General features: G+C 49.9%; 1 protein-coding gene across 1 annotated transcript in view; it reads left to right on the forward strand.

Moving 5' to 3' along the window:
* LOC136627215 (tyrosinase-like) overlaps positions 1 to 25,021 on the forward strand; it is a 49,393-nt gene that overhangs the window by 13,370 nt on the left and 11,002 nt on the right. Inside the window, exon 5 of the mRNA XM_066602144.1 lies at positions 1,540 to 1,750. Coding sequence (XP_066458241.1) covers positions 1,540 to 1,750 — 211 coding nt within the window. The remainder of the gene's footprint in view (positions 1 to 1,539; positions 1,751 to 25,021) is intronic.

Raw genomic sequence — 25,021 nt, forward strand, 5'->3', positions numbered from 1 at the left:
GGGGGGGGGTGTCACTATTAATGCTGGGGGTTCTGTGGGGGGTCACTATTATTGCTAGGGATACTGTGGGGGGTCACTATTATTGCTAGGGATACTGTGGGGGGTCATTAATATTCCTGGGGATACTCCGAGGGGTCACTATTATTGCTGGGACTTCTCTGGGGGGTCACTGTTATTGCTAGGGCTACTGTGGGGGGTCACTATTACTACTGGGGGTCACTATTACTACTGGGGTTACTGTGGTGGTCACTATTAATGCTGGGGCTTCTGTGAGGGGGTCACTATTATTTCTAGGGCTTCGGTGGGGGGTCACTATTATTACTAGGGATACTGTGGGGTGTCATTAATATTCCTGGGGATACTGTGAGGGGTCACTATTATATGCTGGGACTTCTCTGGGGGGTCACTGTTATTGCTAGGGCTACTGTGGTCGGTCACTATTACTACTGGGGGTCACTATTACTACTGGGGTTACTGTGGGGGTCACTATTACTACTGGGGTTACAGTGGGGGTCACTATTACTACTAGAGACGATATAGGGGGTCACTAATACTACTGAGGCCACACTACATGTGGCACAGTACCTCAAGCTGACTTAGGGGATGTCTACACATGAAGGAAATGCTGCAGAATGTCCGGAGCAGAAAATTCCACAGCAAATTCTGCATCGAAGAAAACCAGCCAAAATCTGCACATCCGCAGCTGATGTCATACTATGCGGCGCTCCCCCTCACCTCCTCTGTAGGCTTCCTGCTGTCAGGGCTTCCTGGCTTCCGGCTCCCTTCAGCCTGGTCAGGGGAGGCCATTACAGGCGGCTGGGAACCAGAAGCTGGGAGCGCTGACAGCGGGAAGCCTTCGGAGGAGGTGAGGGGGAGCGCCGCACAGTATGACATCAGCTGCGGGGACACGGCTGATTTTTAGTTAAAATCTGTACTAATGGTATAATAATAATAAGGTAAAATCATACATTGTGATAAGCCCCGCCGCTGGCCACACCCCTTTGTCCTTCTATGACCCTGGGAAAATCTTGTCACCCTATATAATATATCCAGCATCAACAAAGTATAGAAGCCTCAAAACTGATTTTTTAGCCCGTATTCCAGCCATCTCGGTGATCGGGTTCAAGCAAACATTTCTCCCCACTCATCAGGTGAATTTAAACCCCCCATTTAATTTCTAAAGTCCCCAAGCAGACGAGACCCCATAATACTGTATTTCCAAACTGCAGATGAGACACTCTTCCATTATCGTTATCCTCCCCAGAGGAGCAGGACCTTTAGTCATGTCACCGTGACGACACAAAGTTGCTACTTTTCAGTGATTTTCACAAAGTTACAGAAAACATGTTGTGGTTTGCGAAGATTAGCAAATGAGCATCAGGAGAAAAAACTGCACCATGTGACAAGAGGCGAAGGGCGGCCGGAGCGGGAGGCGTGGACCACTCCAGCACTCTGCAGGGTCTGCTCTCAGGAGGGGGGCATGAGTGTATTGTTAGGGGTCTCTCCGCGCCATTCTGAGTTTTGTCCCCTGTTTCCCAGGCGATCTGCAGTGACAGCGAGCTCTCCAGCACTTACTGCAAGTCAGCGGATACATCTGGATACCCCGACAATCTGCACCGGACCCCCGGCAGAACGTCTGACAGCAGCCTGCCCAGCTACCAAGATGTTGAGGATGTTCTGAAGTGGGACGTCTACGACAATTCCCCATACAACAGTAAAGCAAAATGCTGCTTCCGGAACACTCTAGAAGGTGAGAATGAATCCAAGGTGGGACGATGTGCTATGGATAAGGAGGGGCTGTGGGGACCACCCCTGGCACTTCCCCTGTTGGGGGTTCCCTCATCCCTTCACCAGGTCTATGGGCGTTACAGCCAGCTCACCCCTCCTCTCTCGTCACTCTCATAGACTTCAATAGAGAAATGTGAAGCACGCGCCGCACCTCTTCCTTCTGTCGGCACCGATTGGACAGGGCTGAGGAAACCACCAATTATTGTACGGCACCAAGGGTGCTCTAGGGAACCGGACAAATAGTAAAATCCTCATCTAGACGTCATTTTTCTGGTATTCAGGGCAACATTGGCCATAAATATGGCCACCACAAGGGTTGTCATGTAAGTTCCTCAAACCGCTAGGTCATATTTACCTGGCCGAGAGCAAGACTCGCATTGCACAGCACACAGATTCCCCAGGTGTGTCATGTGCAGGACTCTCCATGCGTCTGATGTGCAGGATCCCCCAAGTGTGTCATGTGCGGGACTCCCCACACGTCTGATGTACGGAACTCCCCACGTGTGTCATGTGCGGGACTCCCCACGCATCTGATGTACGGAAGGGACTCCCTTGTCCAGGTCACTTCTCCCCCTGCAGTGATGCGAGCCTGAAGGGAGCGCTGGCCAAGCATGTGTACTCAGAGTTCCATTCATTTCAATGGGGCTGAAGCGAGTGCTTCTCGGGTATCTCTGCCGTCCCATTGAAAGTAAATGGAGCGCTTGTGCAACCCGTTCTTCCTTCACTCTCCACCTCATTGTAGGGGGTCTCTGCACCCCTGCAGTGAGGAGGATGGAGGACATGGGACCCCTGTCCTTGAGACCGGCGTGGGTCACAGCAGTGAGACCCCTACCAATCAGCAAGTTATCCCCAATCCTGTGTGTAGGGAATGACTTGTAATCTTGGTACAACCACTTTGACCCTTTCATATGCGAAGGTCCAGTTACATGGGTTTTATCAGGCCTGGAGGAGATAAGCTTTACAGAACTGCCTCTCCTCCGCACACTGTCTGGATACTGACTACCTGCTCCAAGTAACCCTTTCAGTGCACAGGCAGAGTATTGCTAAATGCATGGAGATGGCAGATGTTGGCAGCAGGATGTGATGCGGGTGTTTCTGGGAACTGTCGTTTCCCAGTTAGAAATGTTGGTCACATGTTTGTAATTGATGAAAGCTTCGCCAATGCTAGTGTAACTCTGCCGGGGCTATGAATACTGTCCCTCCCACAACAGACACAGTCCCTGTATGGGACGAGGAAATCTAGAACCCTCTCTGGGTGGGAGACTGGGGACATAAATGAGTTTTACCAGTGACTTCACCTGGGATAGAAACAGTAAATGTAGGAAGACATGGGGGGAGCGGCTGTCTTTTATCATTGAAGCCAAAGGGGATCAGGAATAATTTTTACTGGGGCTACATGTTATAAAGTTGGGCAGACGAAGATTTCAAGAAAGCCCGCTGTAGTTAATGAAGATCTCTTCCTGAGAACTAACTATGAATGGTAATGCACAGATACACCAAGAACCGCTGTTACACGACATCAGTAAGTGTACAGAAATACCCAATCAGGTTATAGCAATAACTTTCTGTAAATGGCAGCTATATGTATCTATATGATAACATACAGGAAGTAACATAAGCAAGCACACGAGTCAGAAGTCATGAAGAAGCCACACACATATACCCGGGTGTATATGTTATGTACCTAGTATAATTCTCTAGCTTCCCGGTGTCGTACAAATATGAAATTTAGGAAGATCATTCTTTAGGTCCTACATGGGAAAAGTAAATGGGTCACAACTCAATTATTTAATGCTAATTGCAAAAGTAAGTGCATCCCTATGTAATGTAACTTCCCAATGTCGTACAAGCGTGAAATTTGGAGCAAGCATTCTTTAGGTCCTAAATGAGGAGAGTGGGAGGGCTGGCACATTCTACAGAGGGACATCGGTACATGCAGCCTGAGGAGAATCTAACGCTCCTCTATATAAATACATACTTTATTCCTCGGTTACACTAAAATAACCTTGACTTCATAAAACTTTCCCTGCAAACAACATGTAAACACCTGTATCAAATTAACTTGAGTGAAGTTGGGTATATCAGCTAGCATGTATGTGTGTGTGTATATATATATATATATATATATAGGAGCCCCTGACCAGACTGTTAGGTGGTGTTAGAGGGGAAGGATATTACAGAATATAAAACATAGGTTAATTGTTAATCCGGGTATGCAGGCAGGTAGGAACTATTAGGGGTTGATCCAGGGTACAGTCTGATTGCCATTAGGGAGTCGGGAAGGAATTTTTCCCCCAGAAGGGCTAATTGGCTCCTGCCTCTTGGGGTTTTTGCCTAACTGTGGATTAACAACATAGGAGGATAAACAGGCTGAACTAGATGGACATTGTCTTCATTCGGCCTTACAAACTATGTTACTATGTGTTGGAACAAGTGGATGGGGACACACAAGGTGACCAGGCTCAGAATGCCCAATACAGACCACCAGTAGAGAGGAGCGTCTGACCAGACTGTTAGGAGGTGTTGGGACCGGTGGATGGGGGCACATAAGCTGAGCAGACCCAGGATGCCCCTACAGACCACCAGAAGAGAGGAGTGTCTGACCAGACTGTTAGGAGGTGTTGGGACCGGTGGATGGGGGCACACAAGCTGAGCAGACCCAGGATGCCCCTACAGACCACCAGTAGAGAGGAGCTTCTGACCAGACGGTTAGGAGGTGTTGGGAGCAGTGGATGGGGGCATACAAAGTGACTGGGCTCAGGACTCCCGACAGAACACCAGTAGAGAGGAGCGTCTGACCAGACTGTTAGGGGGTGTTGGGTGGGACCAGTAGATGTGTGAGGGCACACAAAGTGACCGGGCTCAGGAACCCGACAGACCACCAGTAGAGAGGAGCATCTGACTAGACTGTTAGGAGGTGTTGGGACCAGTGGGTGGGGGCACACAAGGTGACCAGGCTCAGGACACCCCTACAGACCACCAGTAGAGAGGAGCGTCTGACTAGACTGTTAGGAGGTATTGGGACCAGTGGTTGAGGGCACACAAAGCGACCGGGCTCAGGACTACAAGCCAGGAGCATCGGAGGCTTATGATCTGAAACTAAATTAATGTAACCATAACCAAACTTTAGAAATATAAAAGCTATTAATATTCGTAAAGGAGGATCTTCTTCCTCTTCTCCTTCCTCTTCTCTGGTTTCTCTTCCCTTGTTGCTATATGACTACAAAAATGTCAAAAACTCTTGTGCTCTTGTCATTTGATCAACACTTATCTAGTGGAACGTGAGACATCACTCGGCCACAGTCCACACCCTGCTGTTATGGATGTCCAGTCTAGAAGCTCTCCAGCTCCATCCATCAGGTCTGCTGGCTGAAGGGACCACACATGGTGCTCACAGGGCTGCCCACTCTTTCACTATCATTATATCACCCTTAGGGTGGACGCCCACTCGCTATGCGATAGCTTTGTTATGCGAGAGTGAGTGGAAACGCATGATAATGAAACCAATGATCTTCAATGGTTTCATTCTCATTTGCGATGTTTTCACTGTGATCTCGCATTGCAAAAGAGAATGGGATATATCGCCCATTGTTCTCAATGGGGCCAGCAGCAGCAACGCTAGCCCCATTGAAAACAATATGGAGAACATTGCGCTCCTCTGACACAGTTGTCACAGCTGTGAAGGGGATTCCTTTACCCCTGCGGGGATGAAGGAATTCTCTGCCACAGCTGTGGCAGAAGTCTGTAATAATATTCTATTTCTTTCAATGGGGCAGGCACTACTGCGACCCCATTGAAAGCAGTGGGTTTGCGATGATGATTTTCGGGGAAGGGCTTGAAATATAAGCCCCTCCCTGAAATTCATAGCAAGCTGCACCTAGAAGAGCAGTTCGGCTCTTCTCTCCGGCCCCGGCAGTCTTCTTCTCTGTTCTAGAGGCCGAGGATTGAAAAATCCCTGCCTCCAGAAAGCGCTGCCTCCGATTCCCTGAGCGCTCAGCCAATCAGAAGCAGTACTCAGCTTTCATTCAATGTACCTGTTTTGTCTTCTCTTCCTGTACTGCCTATGGTCTGTGTGGGGAGCTGTCGGACACGCGCAGTACAGTTTTTTTTAAATCCCGGCTTTTCCCATGGAATCTGTGGCCCATCCGCAATATCAATGATATTGTGGACAGGCTGCAGGTCGGATGGCTTCCATTGACTTCAATGAAAGCCGTCCGTGTGGAAAACGCACCGAAATCTATCATGCTGAGATTTTTCCTCCACAAGTGGAAATCGCAAGTAGTTTCTGCTCATGTGCGTGGAAGAATCACTTTTACATTACATGCTATGGACGGACATTGCTGCCGCACCCGTGGGCAGTCGCGAGCCGGGGATTCCGCAGCAAAAATCTGCCCGTATGCATACGGCCTATATCTAAACATCCCAATGTATGTCTGTAGTGAAGGTTTTGTGCGGGCCGGAGGAAATAAAAATCTCTGTCTCTCATCAGTGCATTTCTTCGGCAACACCCCTGATCGTGGGCGATTTTAGTCCCTGAGGGGATGAGGGGAAGCCCCAAGGTTTTCCTTAATCCTCGTTGGGACTAACAGGAATTTATAGTGGGACATATGAAATGTGCTTCTGGGCAGCAGCAGATTTAAATGCCGGCTGTATGCAGCTGGAAATTCCTCCAGCCCCACTGGGACTAACAGAGAGGAGAGGTCCGGGGCTTGAGGGATCCATCCTCTAGTCCCACCCATCTAGCATCGCCCCTCTAGCCACACCCCTTTATCTTTGCTATAGGGAATCCCTGTGGGAAGCTCTTTAGCCCCGCCCACTATCCTTCGGGGATCCCCAGAGCATGCAGAGAGATAGCGGTGCTATAGCTTAATCCCGTATAGCTCCACTCTCTCTCTCCCTGCTATTGGGAAATCTCTTTGGGCTCCTTCACAATGGCGAAAGCGAGATAGCTTGTGCAGCGTCCAAGGAGCGGGCCCCTGCTAGGAGATGGCAGGGGTGAGTTTAGGCCTTGTCACGGTGGCTCTACTGTCTCCCACCTGGAGGGTAACCAGGGACACATCCAAAGGGCCGAGGGCAGGCTATTAAAGGGGGTTAACCTTGTGCGGTTTATCTTGGTTGTTTTGTCGCGGGGAGCGCCACCGTTCCGTCCTCTGCGGTGACTGCTCGATGTCAGAATGAAGTCCACACGCAGGGTTAGAGTTTAAAGGCAGAACCGGGAACGGTCAGTGAAGCCATTTACTGGAATTCGACTTGGAATACAATCCAACAGAGTCCACAATTAACATCCACTGGCAGGGTGCTCAGCGCAGGAGAACACGTGGTGACAGGGAGGAAACATGTGGTGACAGGGAGGAAACACGGGGTGGCAGAGTGGATTACACAGTCCCAGTTATCTGTGGATCTCTGTTCCCGGACACGTCTCACAAGCACCGACTCTCTACCGGCACCCAGCGCTGCACAGTGGGGACTCACACTTGTTGCGGATTCTTGCTCTCACTTAATCTTCCAGGAGGGGAAGAATAAAGGGTCCAAACCACCCATTCGCTATCCTCTCAGCTTCTTCTATGTTCACCACACACAGACTGAAGGTCTCTGTGTGTAGACAGACTCCTCTCAGGTCAGACAGGTGGATAGAACCAGCCACGACCAAGTCCAACGATCACTTCCCCAGTCATCCATCTTGCAACTACATACATAGAACAAGGTCACATGACACACAAAGAGATACTTTCCCAGACATAACCCAGACAGTAACTCATTCAGTGCTGCAGTTATGCAATGCATGTCATATTCACTCACACACATTGACAATCTACAAAAGCACAAGACTGCAAAGACTGGGGACGCTAACTTACTTAATAGCTCACTTACCTAATGAACAAAAGTATGTCTACAACTTCTTGCTGTATAAAACGTGGGGTAGGCCACAGCTTTATTAACTAACATATGGCAACAACATTAATAATAACTTTCAGCAATCAAAACCTATCCATGCTTTACGAAGGCTAACTTTATCAGTCCGTAAACCGTCCCAGATCAAAATGTATCCAACCCCAAATCATTGAGGTGGACCCCATCCTCCCTCAATGCCCCTCTCTCCTTATCTTCTAGCTCCCAGTGTCGAACCGCCCCCCCCCCCCCAATGGACTGAACGAACTGTGACATTTTCATATTGACTAACCTCCTCACTCTATCTATTGCCTCCACATTTCTTGCTCCTCTCCAGTGTCTTCGCTCTACTATATCTGACCAAACGATTATAACTCCTTGAAAGCATTCACGGAACCGCAAAATGTCCTGTTTCATAATAATCAAAAGATCACGCGTCTTCATCTTCCCCAGATCGTTCCCCCCAGCGTGAACAACCAAAACCACTCGCCGAGGGGTACGCCTGCATATGTCCGTTACCAGTTTCCACATGTCGGGCCATAGTAGCCCCCATACTCCATGCCAGGTTACGGATGTTCCAGTTAGGCCTAAGTCCACTCCCAATGGCCGCATCGCTGCCCTCTTTTGTGCCCAATAAACGTAGGAGTGACCCACGATGCACACCTTCCACGGCTCCGCGGCTGAGAAAAACAAAAGAAAAATACAAGGGCAAAAACCCGTTCTAGCACGAACATAACATTAAGCGCTGAGGCTAATATTAACTAACATCACCCACCATCAGGTCAGGTCTAACGTAAGATTTGTATGCTTCGGATTTCCATCTACCCAGTCTTTTCAAACCTTCTTCATTCATACCTCCCGCATCCGCCGATGTAGCCGCACCAATTCTAAATGAGTGCGTCCCAAAATCCGCTGGGTCAAAACCTGCTGACCGTAAAGACGATTGTAACACCGCCGAAAATTGAAAATGGGTAAGGGGGAGTCCCGAAGAATGGACCAAAAATTGCTCACCGGAGGTCCTGGCGGCCATGTAATGTACCACCGTGTCGACTGGGCACCACTGTGAGCCCAGCCGGCTGATCGTCACCCACTCACCTCTGCCGTACACATCGGTCTTCGACCTTCTTATCCTCAAGCGTAACGACCCGTCGACCACAATCACGTCGTTTCAAAGTAGCCCGCCAGCCTTATACTTACTGGTGGGAACAAGCTCTCCAATCCTCAAGGCCGCAAAAAACGCAAGCAAAAACGCCGACCTAAACAACAAAGTTTCTGAACCGTTCGAACAGGTGGTTTCCAAAGAATCTAACAACTTGCACAACACCGAATAGGTTATCGGGCGTCGGTCATCCACCCGTACCTTATCCTTCTTCCAACCCCGCACAATCTGACGAAAAACGAAATCTTTTGTAACATCTTCAAAATGCAATTTCAATAAAAACGCTACACCCGCCAGGTGTTTTTTAGCCGCATCAACCGACGACCGTTTTTCCCGCAATGACGCTAACATGTCCAGCGTTGCCGTGCGGGCCCTATCGCCCCTTGCCATGCAACCCCCGGCAAAAGTCAACCACTTCTGCCAAACCGCGTTGTAATTTTTCCACGTCCCAACCGCCACAGATGCCTCGACTAGCTTCAGCAGCTCTGCTCTGCCAGATTCCACAAGAAAGGCGGGCAGCGTACCCCCTCGGCGTCCGCCTGCGGGTGCCGCTCCCTGAACCGCTCCATCTGCGAACGAGAGAGTGTGTCAGCTGCTAGATTTTTATAACCCAGTACATGTTTTGCCCGTAAATACATAATCCGTTGCAGACATCTTAAAACCACGTGCCTCAGAAGCGCCAACACCGGCGGGGAAGCCGAAGACTGCCTGTTAAAAATTTGCACCACCGACACGTTATCGGACCAAAAACATAACTTATGGTCCTGGAGCTCTTCACCCCATAACTGCAGCGCAGCCACCAATGGGAAAAACTCCAAAAGCGTGATGTTTTTATTCCATTATCTCCATCCGGGATACTGGCCAGGGTTCCCTGCACCAGTGGTTCCGGAAAATCACACCAAATCCGACCGACCCTGCTGCATCAGCGAACAAGCAGAGATCGGATCCCGACCACTCCTCCTTGGGACACACCATTTGCCTATTGAATGATTCCAAAAAAATTCTCCAAATATGTAAATCCCCTCGGATTCCTTGCGTGATCCTTACAAAATGGTGGGGCTCTTTTACTCCCACTGTCGCCAGTGATAGCCTTCTGGAAAAAACGCGGCCCATGGGTATCATTTTGCAGGCAAAGTTTAACAAACCCAACAGGACCTGGACCTGGCGCAGCGTGGCCTTCTTACAGCTCGCAACCTCTTTTACCGTCTGTCACAGGTGGGCTATTTTATGTAATGGCAACCTGAATACCATTTCCTCGGTGTCGATCTCGATCCCAAGAAAAATCAGCCTGCTCACCGGGCCAATCGTCTTTTCTTCGGACAACGGAACCCCCGCCTGTTGCATAAGTGTCCGGAACGTGTGTAACAAAAACCCGCACGCGCCCGATGTCTCCGTTCCGATGAACAGAAAATCATCAATAAAATGTGTAACTGATGTGATGCCCGTCTCATACTTGAGCATCCATTCCAGGAAGGAGCTGAAAAGCTCAAAGTAATAACATGAAATAGAGCAACCCATCGGCAGGCACATGTCAAAAAAGAATTGGTTGTCTACCTTGCACCCCGACAGATGAAAACACTCGGGGTGAATCGGCAGAAGCCGGAAAGCAGACTCGATATCAGCTTTTGCTAACTGAGCCCGCCTCCCTGCTGTTCTAACTAGTGACACTGCCTGGTCAAAAGAAGCGTACACTACCGAGGCTTGCTCCTTGGAAATACCATCATTTACCGACTCCCCTTTTGGGAAGGATAGATGATGTATCAGGCGAAACTTGCCGTCTTCCTTCTTGGGAACTAGCCCCAATGGGGAAACCCGCAAATTAACAAACGGCGGTTCCTCGAAGGGCCGGCCATGCGGCCCGCTGCTACCTCCTTTTACACTTTCTCTTTAACTAATTCTATGTTGTCCGTTGCCGATTTTAGATTTGGACACAGCGTGGACGCGGGCTGGAACGTAAACGGAATAACGAAACCGTCGGAAAAACCCTGTCTAAGGATTCTTGCCTCCTGCTTCCTGTGGTACTTGGCGAGCCACTGGAAGAGGTATTGGCTTCTCACCGGGGTTCGGTGCTCCATTGGCACCGCCCCCAGCGACTGATGGTCTTTGTTCCTAAAGCAGCGTACCGCGGCGTGTTGACCCCCACAGACAGAACACTCATGTCTGAACTTGCAGGTGAAGTAAAACCTGCAATGGCCCTTGTTGTAGAGCCAACAAGAGCCATTTGGTCTTGGCGAGGCTGCAGGGGGCTGTTGACCGCCCCCCGCGGCTCCCCCCTGAAATGTCGTTTTTTGCGGGCGCTGCGCTAAAATAAGCTGTATCCAGACGTCAGTAGCTTTTGACGCCCAACTTATGTGACTGATACCCGAAACTCGACGACGGAAGTCTTCGTCATAGCGCCACCATGCGGCGCCACCGTGCAATTTATATGCGCTGAATATCGTGTTAAGGTACACCATAAGCTCTGGACCTTTCTTCGGCTGATGCTGGCATGTAATATATGCCCACACCATATACGCCTGCAGCCAATTGCCTAAAGTCTTAGCGACTTTCGGCTTCTTATCCGCGCCATGATCCAAAACCCGCACTTTATCCACCATCACGTGGTCCGCCGATAGCAAGGACCAAATATCCACATGAACACCTTTGCGTATTTTATCCAATAACTCGTCCGACAAACCGACCCCTAACGGGGCCACACCGCAGAACAACGAGTCTGCATATCTTAACCCCTCTAGGGGGTCCACATCACCACCGGCTGTTGAGCATCCACCCTCCTGCCCCGCAGGCGGGCCCGAGCCCCCTGGGGATCCACAGGACACTAAAAACACATCTTTTTGATCCACCTTGCTCAACAGCGATTTTAACACATTAACCAAATCATTTCTATCTGCCGCCTTGGTGGGATCCATGACATTTTTCCAAGCGCTTAAAGGGGTTGTCCCGCGGCAGCAAGTGGGGTTATACACTTCTGTATGGCCATATTAATGCACTTTGTAATGTACATTGTGCATTAATTATGAGCCATACAGAAGTTATCAAAAGTTTTATACTTACCTGCTCCGTTGCTGGCGTCCCCGTCTCCATGGTGCCGACTAATTTTCGCCCTCCGATGGCCAAATTAGCCGCGCTTGCGCAGTCCGGGTCTTCTGCTTTCTTCAATGGAGCCTCTCGTGCAGAATGCCGGCTCCGTGTAGCTCCGCCCCGTCACGTGCCGATTCCAGCCAATCAGGAGGCTGGAATCGGCAATGGACCGCACAGAAGAGCTGCGGTCCACGGAGGAAGAAGATCCCGGCGGCCATCTTCACCGGTAAGTATAGAAGTCACCGGAGCGCGGGGATTCAGGTAAGCGCTGTGCTGTTTTTTTTTTTTAAGTCCCTGCATCGGGGTTGTCTCGCGCCGAACGGGGGGGGGGGGTTGAAAAAAAAAAAAAACCGTTTCGGCGCGGGACAACCCCTTTAAGTAGTTAGACTCACCGGCTTGACCGGCCTCCGCGCGTTGCCAAGGGCGTGGTCCTTGCCGGGCGATGGCTGCCGCGCACTCGCATGCGGTGCCTCTCGAGCCCTCCTTCCCTGCTCTGCTCCAAGGTGCCCCTGCTCCGGCCGCTCTTGCGAAATATCCCGCCTCCTGCGGCGTATAAGATCCCTGCTTGCAGGGGTTGATGGCGAAGCAGCCGCCTGGCGGTACGTTTCTGGTTGGTGCCGTTGCTCTGGACCACTGAACCCGCCGCCCTCGTTCTCTCTGCTTGCCCTCCTCCTCCCTCTACTTGCCTCTGAAACTAGCCTAACATGCTCTCTATCGCGCTTGCGCTGATATCTCTCTCCCTCTGTCTCCGCTTAGCGCCCTGGCCTTGTCTGTTGCTGCTGACGCGACTGGCGTAACCGTAAGACGACTCTCCCCCCCAGAGGAGAGGGCCCCCATGAAACGTGGGTTAACATAGCAGTGCCTATATGAGCTTGGGAGGGCGCTATCTTGCTGCTGCGAAGGGGTGTTCCTGCGTGCACCATGATTACTGTGCTTGTGACTAGAGGGTCTGTGTGAGAACACGGGGGGGGGGGGGGGGAGTTGGAGGGCTTGCCGGCTATGACCCTGAGCGGGGGGGGTGGTCAAAGTAGTACGTGGTCAGTGGTCTCTCAGGTGTGCGGTCCGAAAAGGGGCTCCTGCTCTCCTCCATTACATCCCCTCTATCCCTGCTGCCCTGCATGCTCCCTGTCCTGCTGACTATACTACTCGCTGTGCTAGTGGCTGGGCTGTACCTCCCCACCCCCCCCGCCCCCGCCATGCTTTGGCTGCGCTGTACAAAACTTTGGCCCCCGGCCACTTGCCTCGCTGGCGCTCTACTACCCGCCACTGTAGCCGCTACCTGCAACTGCTGGTCTTGGGTGTGCCTGCGATCCTGCTGCGTGCCTCCCTCCTTCCTTGCTGTTCCTCCCTTAGGCTGGGGTCGGATACCGTGCGCCCTGCCGCGCGTTGGTCCCTTGGGCCGGAGCATGCCCATGATGCTGCCGTCTGCCCCCTACTTTGTGGCGGACTGCCGGCTGGCGGTAACCGTGGATCCACCGCGGGCGCTCTCCCCGCCACGCGGTTTGAATTTGAATTTGGCGCCAATTTCCGCGTGGCGCGTCCTGCTCCCTGCAGCCTCTCACTGCCGCGACTGTTCTTCCGGCCGCCTCTCTTTGTGGCGGGACTCGGACTGAGTCACGCCGGGGGGGTTTCTTCGCTTCGGGCGGCCTCGCCCGGCACCCCCCTCCTGTGCTGCTCCATCTCCGGTTTCCGGCTCCCGTGCTGCCGGCTCCAACGGCCTCCCAGACTCCAATCCCGACCTGCAGCTGGCGATCAGTTCCTCCAGCCACTCGGCGCCATCTCGCTGGATTGCTTCTTGGTTCTGTAACCTTAAAGGGGTTGTCCCGAGGCAGCAAGTGGGGTTATACACTTCTGTATGGCCATAATAATGCACTTTGTAATGTACATTGTGCATTAATTATGAGCCATACAGAAGTTATAAAAAGTTTTATACTTACCTGCTCCGTTGCTGGCGTCCTCGTCTCCATGGAGCCGACTAATTTTCGGCCTCCGATGGCCAAATTAGCCGCGCTTGCGCAGTCCGGGTCTTCTGTAGTCTTCTATGGAGCCGCTCGTGCCAGAGAGCGGCTCCGTGTAGCTCCGCCCCGTCACGTGCCGATTCCAGCCAATCAGGAGGCTGGAATCGGCAGTGGACCGCACAGAAGAGCTGCGGTCCACGAAGGCAGAGGATCCCGGCGGCCATCTTCAGCAGGTGAGTATGAAGACGCCGGACCGCCGGGATTCAGGTAAGCGCTGTGCGGGTGGTTTTTTTAACCCCTGCATCGGGGTTGTCTCGCGCCGAACGGGGGGGGGGTTTAAAAAAAAAAAAACCCGTTTCGGCGCGGGACATCTCCTTTAAGTCTTCCATCCTCTGTCTTGGGGCTTCTCCCTTCCACCGACGAATCTGGCGCTCTCTCCCTCTTCTTGCTTGCTGCACTCGACTTGAAGCAACTTCACCTTTGCTGTGTTGTTCTGATCTTCGGCTGTTCTTGCTCTTCTCTCTGTCTTCTGTTGCTTTCTTTCTTTCTGCTGCTCGTCTTCTCGGCTCCTATCTTCCTTCTTCTCCTCATGTCTCTCGTCTCTGGTCTTCTTCCGCTCCCCTCCCTCCTCGCTTCCTGTCCTAGCTCCTCCCCCTGTTGCGTTTGCTTTATTAACCCCTCCTATGCCTGTCCCCAGTCACATGCCGTTTACTTAACACAGTTCACTGCATACGAGACCATCCAGAAGCATCCAGAAGCTTCCACATATGCACTTCTGTACAGTACAGCTGCAGCGATTCACGGCCCGATATCGTCCTCGCAATCCTTCTGAAAACCCTTGGATGTGATGCGTTTGTACATGGAACAGCTTTGCATCCCTGCGGGGGTTCCCTTCATCCCCACCGTGGCTGCCACAGCCATTGCAGGGGACCGCGATGTTCTGCAGCAGCTGCATTTTCTTAAAGCATCATGCTGCTGCAGTGGATGGCCACTTTTCACGCACATAAGGGTGCCCACCCACTAGCGTTTTTTTACTGCGAAATTCGCAGCGTTTTTTTTTTTCTGCAGGGGTCTTTGGGCTATGGGACATGCAAAGCTAAAATCGCGATCACGCAAAATCGCGATATCGCGGTAAATCGCGATTTTGCGCGATCGCGATTTTTACATTACAAGTCCCATAGACCCCTGCAGAAAAAAAAAAACTGCGAATTTCGCAGTGAAAAAAAACGCCAGTGGGTGGGCGCCCTAAAGCTCGGGTCTTCTGTGAATGGAAAAGGGCCCATTCAAGCAATTTTTAGTGCAGCATAGGCACGCCCATACTGCGCTAAAACCACGTGTGGGGGGGCCTAAACTGCGTGGAGAATAGTGGGAATTAACAATTTTCCATTATTGACCCTAATTAGCGGTGAATCTGCCCACTCGCCCTATTGGGAGCTGCTGCACTGCAGAGAAGAATAAGGGATTCCCCGGCTGCTGGGGATTTCTTTCTTTTCCCCTGCAGGGATCCCAGCATGGCGCTGCTGGGGAATTGATCTCGCTTTGCCAGCCGGCTCGCTTAGTCTCCCGTAGGAGTCAGTGGAGGCTTCTGCACTAAGTGCGCCAAAGATGGCTGCAGCAGGGGATTTCAGTTGGAGGTTTTCAGTTGTGAATGTCCTATTATGTTACGCAGTTACCCCCCCCCCCCCATCTGAACGTGTTCGTCGCACGCATTGGTTGTATTAGCTACATTATTTTGGTGCGGGTTAACCCCTTCAGGTTAACCCCTTCATGACGTGGCCCTTTCTTCTTTTTCCCTTTTCGTTTTTTCCTCCCCCCTTTACAAAAATCATAATTCCTTTATTTATCCATCGACGTCGCTGGATGAGGACTTGTTTTTTGCGGGACGAGTTGTAGTTTTTAATGGTGTTATTTAAAGTACCATATAATTTTTTTTTAAGTTTTTCAGTACATTCTAAGTGGAGTAAAATGAAAAGGAAAATGACATTCCGCCATCTTTCAGTGCGTCTTGTTTTTACGGCACACAAACTAAAACAAAAGCGACCTGATAACTTTATTCTGCGGGTCGGTACGATTACTGCGATACCAAACTTGGAGAGGTTTTTTTTACTATATGACTCTTTTTTTTATTTTCAAAGACATTTCATTTTTTTCAATTATTTTCTGCCGTCATCTTCTGCGCGCAATAGCTTTTTTATTTTTCCGTCGACGTGGTTGAGCGAGGGCTCATTTTTTGCGGGATGTCCTGTAGTTTACGTTAGTGCTAATTTGGAATATATATGACTTTTTGATTGCTTTTTATTGCGTTTTGTCTGTGAGACAGAGTGACTGAAAAAGTGCATTTCTGCGTTTTTTATTTTTTTCTTCAGACGACGTTCACTGTGCGGGGAAAATAATGTGCTCCTTTGATAGATCAGACTCTTACGGACGCGGTGATACCAAATATGTATTTTTATTTTATTATTTAGGTTTTTAAATTATAGATATGGCAAAAGGAGGTGATTTAAACTTTTATTACTTGATTTTTTTTACTTTACTTTGAAGTCCCCCTGGGGGACCACAACCAGCGATGCTTTGATCACTCCTGCAGTATGACGTAATGCTATAGCATTACGTCATACTGCATTCTGACAGGCAGCCTATCAAGCCACCCCACGGGGATGGCTTCATAGGCAGTCTCTCAAGGCAGCCCTGGGGCCTTTCTAAAGGCCCCCAGCAGCCATGAGGATGGGGCGGGGGCAGGCAGGACCCCCGAACATCGTGCGGGGGATTTAAATGCCGCTGTCAGGATTGTCCCGCATTGTCCTGTGTTAAACAGCTGACGCCCGCGCTGTATGCAGAGAGGCCGCCCCGCCACCTCTCTGCATACATACCCTGACACTCCAGGACGTAAATGTACGTCCTGGAGTGGGAAGGGGTTAAAACAACACGGAGCTCCCAATCGTGTGAATGGCCAATTTACCGCTAATTAAGCCATCTTTTGCGCAGTTAGCTGCGATTTGTTTTGCGCGGGTAATTCAGTGTGATTTCCATGTTCGTGGCTCAGGCTGGAGTTAGAGTCAGTAACGACCAACAGCCCGATGGAGTCATCCGATGGCTTCCCGTGGTTCAGGCGTTAGTCACACAGCGCTTTTATGTGGCTATTTCGCCGCGTTTTAACGTTCAGATGACCCATTTTTAGCCGCGTAAAAAAATTGTGGGAGAAAATAGGGGACCAAACTTATACGCCGGAAAAGATAGGACTTGCTCAATCTTTCGACCGATATACGCCAACGGCTGCCATAGGCTTCTATGGGAGCTGCAAAAAAGGAGGGGGAAGCAGTTTAGCTGCATGCAACACCGGGAAAAGAAGACAGCTGCCGCTATGTAGGCATTAGAAGCCATTCCGAGGACTTATGCCAAGAGATGGATTTCGGGGCTGTGGCCTATTGTTTCGCTAATACATTGCACTCGGCCATGTGAATGGACTATTACTGCTGGCAACAATATAGGGGTCACTATTACTACTGGGGCCACAATAGGGCCCACTATTACTACTCAGGGCAATATAGGGGGTCACTATTACTACTGGGGCCACAATAGGGGCCACTATTACTACTCAGGGCAATATAGGGGGTCACTATTACTACTGGGGCTGCAATAGGGGGCAATATGGGGGCAATATTAATAATGGGGCCACAATATGGGTCACTATTACTACTGGGGCCACAATAGGGGCCACTATTACTACTCAGGACAATGTAGGGTGTCACTATTACTACTGGAGCCACAATAGGGGCCGCTATTACACCTCAGGACAATATAGTGGGTCACTATTACTACTGGGGCCACAATAGGGGACACTGTTACTACTCAGAGCAATATAGGGGTCACTATTACTACTCAGGGCAATATAGGGGTCTATATTACTACTGGAGCTGCAATAGGGGGCAATATGGGGGTCACTATTACTACTCAACCTTTTTTTGGGGTTAATGACGAAGTAACTGACAGGAGTATGGGTAGCTTTGATTTGCAAACTGGAGGTACGCAGTTTACTTCAGCCTTAGTAAGATTCACACATGACAAGTACAGTCTTGCAATGGCAGAGGTATTGGGTTGCATAAACACAGATTACTCCACAGTCCAGTTTAGTACAACACAAGTTCATCTCCGACGCTCTCTGTTTGCATTTAGAGGTTACTCAGTAGAATTCCCACAGTCCCAGTTATCTGAGGGTGCTTGACTAGAAGATCATTCATCTGTAGAGTAAAGTTGATTTAAGATGGGCCTCTTTCACTTTCTCTGGCTTTACTTTTAAGGGGGTTTTGTATAACTCACTATTAAGAGGATAGCTTCCAAACTTTATCCTCCACACTGCTTTGGATTAGGAAGCTTGTTAATCTTTGCTTCCCACTCCAGGCAATGCTATTTCTCTGCACACACTGCTGTACACCTCCTCACGACTCCCTCTAACTCCTTCTGTCTTCTCTCCCACACTTTCTCTCCAATCTCCTCTCTACATCCTGCCTCACCCTGCTTTTTCCCTGTTCTTGGTTCTCACCCTTTCCCCTCTACCAATCAGTGATAGCATGACAAGCAGCCAATCAGCAGCCAGCTGTTGCCAAGTAGTGAGCTTAAGCTTGTGAAGAAAGGGGAAAGATGTGGTCTTTTTCCAATGTACAGCACCTTCTATGTCTGCTAGGAGCACATAACTAAGTGTTACAGGACTGATGATTGTGTGGCTACCCTGGGGATCCCCCAGGCCACTATAGTTTCCCCCCTATTTAAAACTCAGCCATTCCCAGCGTGTACTGAGATCCGAGGGATGGAGAGGTGTACCTACTGGGATGCATGACAGCAGATAAGTTTAGGAATTAGAGTACTTGCAAGTATTTTTAGGGAATATGTTGGGTTAAGACAGAATCTTAGGTCCCAGCTAGCTATGGGGTCCTTGCGTTATTCTTCTTCCCACATTCAGACAGTTTTTGCATAAACATTAATGCAGTAAATACCATTTGTAAAGCATGTGCGGTACAGCAGGCACCCTGGGAGGGAAGGAATCCACTGGTCATGCAGTAGTCACACATCAGTACTTCAAAGTCCTGTTAAAGAGTCCAAATGCATGGAGCTATCCTGGAAAAGAAACATGCAATATGAGATTAGTCTCAGCTTGGTAACCTTTACTGGTGGCCGCTCTGCCCCTACGGGAAGGTAGAAGTCCATATGGTACAAATATGAGATTAGTCTCAGCTTGGTAACCTTTACTGGTGGCCGCTCTGCCCCTACGGGAAGGTAGAAGTCCATATGGTACAAATATGAGATTGGTCTCAGCTTGGTAACCTTTACTGGTGGCCGCTCTACACCTACGGGAAGGTAGAAGTCCATATGGTACAAATATGAGATTGGTCTCAGCTTGGTAACCTCTACTGGTGGCCGCTCTGCCCCTACGGGAAGGTAGAAGTCCATATGGTACAAATATGAGATTAGTCTCAGCTTGGTAACCTTTACTGGTGGCCGCTCTGCCCCTACGGGAAGGTAGAAGTCCATATGGTACAAATATGAGATTGGTCTCAGCTTGGTAACCTCTACTGGTGGCCGCTCTGCCCCTACGGGAAGGTAGAAGTCCATGTGGTGCAAATGAGTAGAGTAATAAAGAGTCCAGGATGCAATGTGCGATGCAATAGTCAAATGTCTCTGAAAATGACGGCTTAGAGGTGAGCCATCAAAACACATATAGTAACAAAACGTTTAGGAGCACCAAGAAGCCTCTTGAGGCAAATGACTTAAACGCTGCAAAACTGTAACAAGCTGAGAAGTTCCTCAGGGCACAAACTTTAATAAATTAAAGGGTGTTTGTATAATCCATGGGATTCAATAATCTAAGGTAGCAAGGTTAGTCCTGCAGCCGCAGGGGTAGCTGTCCATGGGTACTCCTGGTGGATATCCTTAGGACCGGTACTCCAGGAAGCCCTCTTCTAGCTGTTGGTACAAGTAGAACTGATGATGGTGGTGCAGATACTGGAGTTTGAGATGCAATTGGTGGTGGTAGTGCAGATGCTGGTCATTGGTATAACAGTCTAGAACGGGATTTTGGTACCACAATATTTGATTTTGCAAGTCGAAGGGTGAGGGATATCCAGTGTCCTGATGGTCATCGGTCTCAATCTCTGAGTCCGTTTCCATTTCTTCTGGTCCTGAATCATCTGGTGATGAAGGTGGGGCCAAACACATTTTTAACCGGTTGTTGGAGTGGCATTTGCAGATGTTGTGGCAACTGGAGCAGCAGCACGTGCGGCATCTAGCGGAGCATTAGCATGGCCTTGTTGGTTGCCCGGCTGATTAGCTTCACTATTCGACATGCTTGCAGTTTTGGAAACAACAATTTTTCACTTTTGGTGTGTTTGAATTTTATACGCTGTTCCTTTAAATATTCAGCATTAACGCAACCATGTGCATGTGACACAGAGCAGTTTATCCTGTTCGTGACGCCAAAACGCATATGCAGCATCCGAGCGGCGCACGCCAAAGTAGGGGAGATTATGAGTAAACTAGATAGATGTAACGGGTGGCTCAGTGATCTCTCCTGGCTCCGTCGTGCACAGTGGCAGAAGGGATTGCTATGATTAATGGTCATCGACGTGACACCAGCACCTCGTTCCAGGGACTCCAAGGGTTAATGAGAAAATAACAGGAGTATGGGTAGCTTTGATTTGCAGTTTGGAGGTACGCAGTGTGCTTCATACATAACAGTCAGTCTGGCAGTAATGGCAGAGATATTGCTTAGCATAAACACACCTAAAAAGAAGGGACCTGAGCGACTGAAACTGCCTGCTGCCCAAAAAGATGGGACCTGAGCGACTGAAACTGCCTGCTGCCCAAAAAGAAGGGACCTGAGCCGTCACTCCTGCACCGAGGGGGGGGGAGAGATTAGGTAAACATCCCGATTGTAACAATGGGCATGGGAGAAGAAGGCAGATAAGGGGGGCGGGGGGGGGGCAGCCCCGACGCTAAACACATTTTAAATAATAAGACTCTGTCCGGAGACCCCGCTCGTCTGACGCACTGGATTCCAACGCTTTTTTTCAGATGGGCGATTTTTGGGGTGCGGAAAAAACAGCCAGTTGGAAAGGAGAGCAGATTCCAGCCGTCTGCTTTTACGCCAGCTGCAGGAGGTAGGTCTTAACCTATCTTGTGCCAGAATATGCCTGCTGGTCCCATGGACTCCAATGGGAGCCTATGAGAGCTGTCGGAAAAGGGAGGTGGGGGGAATTTAGCAGCGTCTTGCATTGCTACAGTTTAGCACAGTAGTTCTGCTAAGCATCCGCTCCTCCCCCTGCTGGCAGCCAGGAAGGGGCGGAGAAGGGGTTGGGATGGGCGAAGGAGTTTAACTCTCTACCCTCGGATGACGGTTGCAACACCCCAGAGGGGTACCCCGGACACCTGACTAACGTGCAGGAGGGTAAAGTGTTGGCTTGTCATGGCTGGACTTACCAGTGTCAGGGGACCGGGGACCGGGATACTGGAAGTCCCAGCCACTGCCCGCAACCCCTGTCCCTACCTACTTGCCCCCCTGGGCTACCCCCCAGCAGGGCACAGGGACAGAAAACACAGACACTGGAAACAAACATGCTGTGCTCTGTGCTGTAGTATACAGTCTACACTATAATGTAATATATACTGTGTACTGTCCTATATACTGTGCACTATACTGTAATATATACTGTGCACTATACTGTAATATATACTGTGCACTATACTGTACTATATACTGTGCACTATACTGTAGTATATACTGTGCACTATAAAGTACTATATACTGTGCACTATAATGTACTATATACTGTGCACTATACTGTAATATATACTGTGCACTGTACTGTAGTATACACATTGCACTGTAATGTACTATATACTGTGCACTATACAGTACTATATGTTGTGCCCTATAATGTACTATATACGCCGTGCTTCACTCATTAGGAGAGCTTTACACTAGAACAATATTCTATAACAGAATCACTGACTGGGATGATCAGGGAAATGCGGTGGATATAGTATATCTTGGCTTTAGTGAAGCATTGAACAAAGTATCTCACACCATACTTATGGAAAAAATGACCAAATCTGGGATTAACAAGACAACTGTTAGGTGGATTCACAACTGGCTGAGTGATCGTACTCAGAGTGGTCATAAATGGCTGCACATCCAAGTGGAAGAATGTATCAAGTGGGACCACAAGGCTCTGTCCTAGGCCCAGTGTTGGTCAACATTGTTATAAATGATCTGGAGGAGGGAATTGTGGGAAACTGATCAAATGTGCCGACAACACAAAGCTAGGAGGGATAGCTAATAGAGATGAGCGAACGTGCTCGGCCCGCCCCTTTTTCGCCCGAGTACCGCGATTTTCGAGTACTTCCGTACTCGGGCGAAAAAATTCGGGGGGTGCCGTGGCGGCGCGGAGGGTTGCGGCGGGGAGTGGGGGGGAGAGGGAGAGAGAGAGGGCTCCCCCCTGTTCCCCGCTGCTACCCCCCGCACCGCCGCGCCTCTCCCCGCCCCCCCGGCGCCCCCCGAATCTTTACACGCGAGTACTGAAGTACTCGAAAATGGCGGTACTCGGGTGCGTAAGTACTCATTACGAGTACGTTCGCTCATCTCTAATAGCTAACACTAGGGAAGAGAGAGAGAGGATTCAAAAAGATCTAGAAAAGCTTGCACAGTGGGCGGCGACTAACAGAATGGTATTTAACAAGGAGGGATGCAAAGTCCTACATCTGGGCAAGAAAAATGAAGAAAGCGCATACAGAATGGGAGGAATTGGGCTAAGCAGCAGCACATGTGAAAAAGACTTGGGTATACTAATAGATCATAGACTGAACATGAGTCAACAATGTGATGCAGCAGCCAAAAAGGCAAACACAATTCTGGGATGTATTAAGAGAAGCATAGAGTCTAGATCACGTGAGGTCATTATCCCCCTCTACTCTTCCTTAGTCAGACCTCATCTGGAATACTGGGTCCAGTTCTGGGCACCCCACTTTATAAAAGACATAGACAGACTGGAGCAAGTTCAGAGAAGAGTGACCAAGATGGTGAGCGGTCTGCAAATCATGTCCTATGGGGAACGGGTAAAGGATCTGGGAATGTTTAGCAGAAGAGAAGGCTGAGAGGAGACTTAATAGCTGTCTACAAATATCTGAAGGGCTGTCACAGTGCAGAGGGATCAGCCCTATTCTCATCTGCACAAGGAAAGACTAGAAGCAATGGGATGAAACTGAAAGGGAGGAGACAGATTAGATATTAGACAGTGAGGGGGATCAAGGAGTGGAACAGGTTACCACGAGAGGTGGGGAGTTCTCCTTCAATGGAAGTCTTCAGAGGCCGCACAGACCTCTGTCTGAGATGATTTAGTGATCCTGCACTGAGCAGGGGGTTGGACCCGATGACCCCGGAGGACCTGATGACCCCGGAGGTCCCGATGACCCCAGAGGTACTTTCCAACTCTACCATTTTATGATTTTATGATATACTGTGCACTATACTGTAGTATACACTTTGCACTATGCTGTCCTATATACAGTGCACTATACCGTAGTATACACTTTGCTCTGTACTGCAGTTCGCTCCCTGTGGATTACACGTACTGAGCCAGTATTGACCTTGTGGATTACGGCGTTCCCTGTGGTTGATTCCCGTCACGCTGCCGTCACGGTCTACAACTGGGTGGCGGGAGGTTCTGGCTGGATGCTTCTTCTATTCTCCTTGTCTTAAAGGAAGAGTACAATGAAGGAGGCACATACAGGCGGCACGCGGCACGGGCGATGCTGCCCTGACTCTCTTGCATGCTCCGCAGTAGATGAGCTGTATATACTGAGGTTCTGCAGCAGCTGAGATACAACATAAACCCGGCTCCATCTGACCAGGAGATGTTTCTCCGCTGCTCAGTGATACAAGTTTTGCGCTCTTTTGCCCGCTGGAGTCTGTTTCTCTTAGACACAATGGCGCTGGAACTGGTCGCCCGCTATTATACCATCCGTGCGGAGGAACGGCGAGTTGAGCGTTCGGACACGTTAGTTGGAGCTCCAGCGTTGTATTCAGCTGACTGTGCAGCCTGTTGGTCAGAAGGATTCCTGACATCCTCCTCCGACCCCTTTCACTGATGAGTTGTTTCCGTCCACAGGATCCCCTTTCGCTGGATGTTTTCCTCGATCGCGCCATTCTCTGTATACTCTCCACACCGTTACATGATAAACCCCCCGCGGTTGGCAGTGAGCCCCCGGCTAGTCCAGCACCGATGACCGGCCTTGTTGGAAGTCGCTCCGATCGCTGGATCTTCCATCTAATGTGGATTCACACTGAAACTGATCCACGGAAAACTTGTCACATGATTTTATGTCGCTCTCCGGGGTCACGTGGGAAATTACCGTACAGGGGGCGCCAATCGTAAGAGGGCCAGGGATTGTAATATAGGGGTGGAGGTTCTAATATAGGGGCTGGGGGGCTTTAATATGGAGGATCTTGTGTATCTGGACTTTTCCAAAGCATTTGATGATGGTGTATAACAGGAGATGCTCGGTCACGGCCAGACTGTCTGTAAGGGGGTAACTAACTAGTTATAAAGGGTACATACTCTGATTGGGTCATCGTTACTAGTAGGGTACCACAGGGGTCAGTATTGTAGGGTCACCATTAGTAGTGGGGTACCACATGGGTCGGTATTTGGGGGATTACCATTGCTATCAGGGTACCACAGGGGACAGAATTGTAAGGTTCATCAATACTATTGAGTTACCACAGGGGGCAGTATTGGAGGGGTCACACTTACTAGTGGGGTACCACAGGGGGCAGTATTGGAGGGGTCATCATTACTAGTGGGGTACCACAGGGGGCAGTATTGGAGGGATTACCTTTGCTAGCAGGGTACCACAGAGGGCAGAAATGGAAGGTTCACCAATACTAGTGGGTTACCACAGGGGGCAGTATTGGAGGGGTCATCATTACTAGTGGGGTACCACAGAGGGCAGAAATGGAAGGTTCACCAATACTAGTGGGTTACCACAGGGGGCAGTATTAGAGGGGTCACATTTACTTGTGGGGTTCCACAGGGGGCAGTATTAGAGGGGTCACATTTACTTGTGGGGTTCCACAGGGGGCAGTATTAGAGGGGTC

The sequence above is a fragment of the Eleutherodactylus coqui genome, chromosome 5 (assembly GCF_035609145.1).
Source record: "Eleutherodactylus coqui strain aEleCoq1 chromosome 5, aEleCoq1.hap1, whole genome shotgun sequence".
Classification (NCBI taxonomy): Eukaryota; Metazoa; Chordata; class Amphibia; order Anura; family Eleutherodactylidae; genus Eleutherodactylus; species Eleutherodactylus coqui.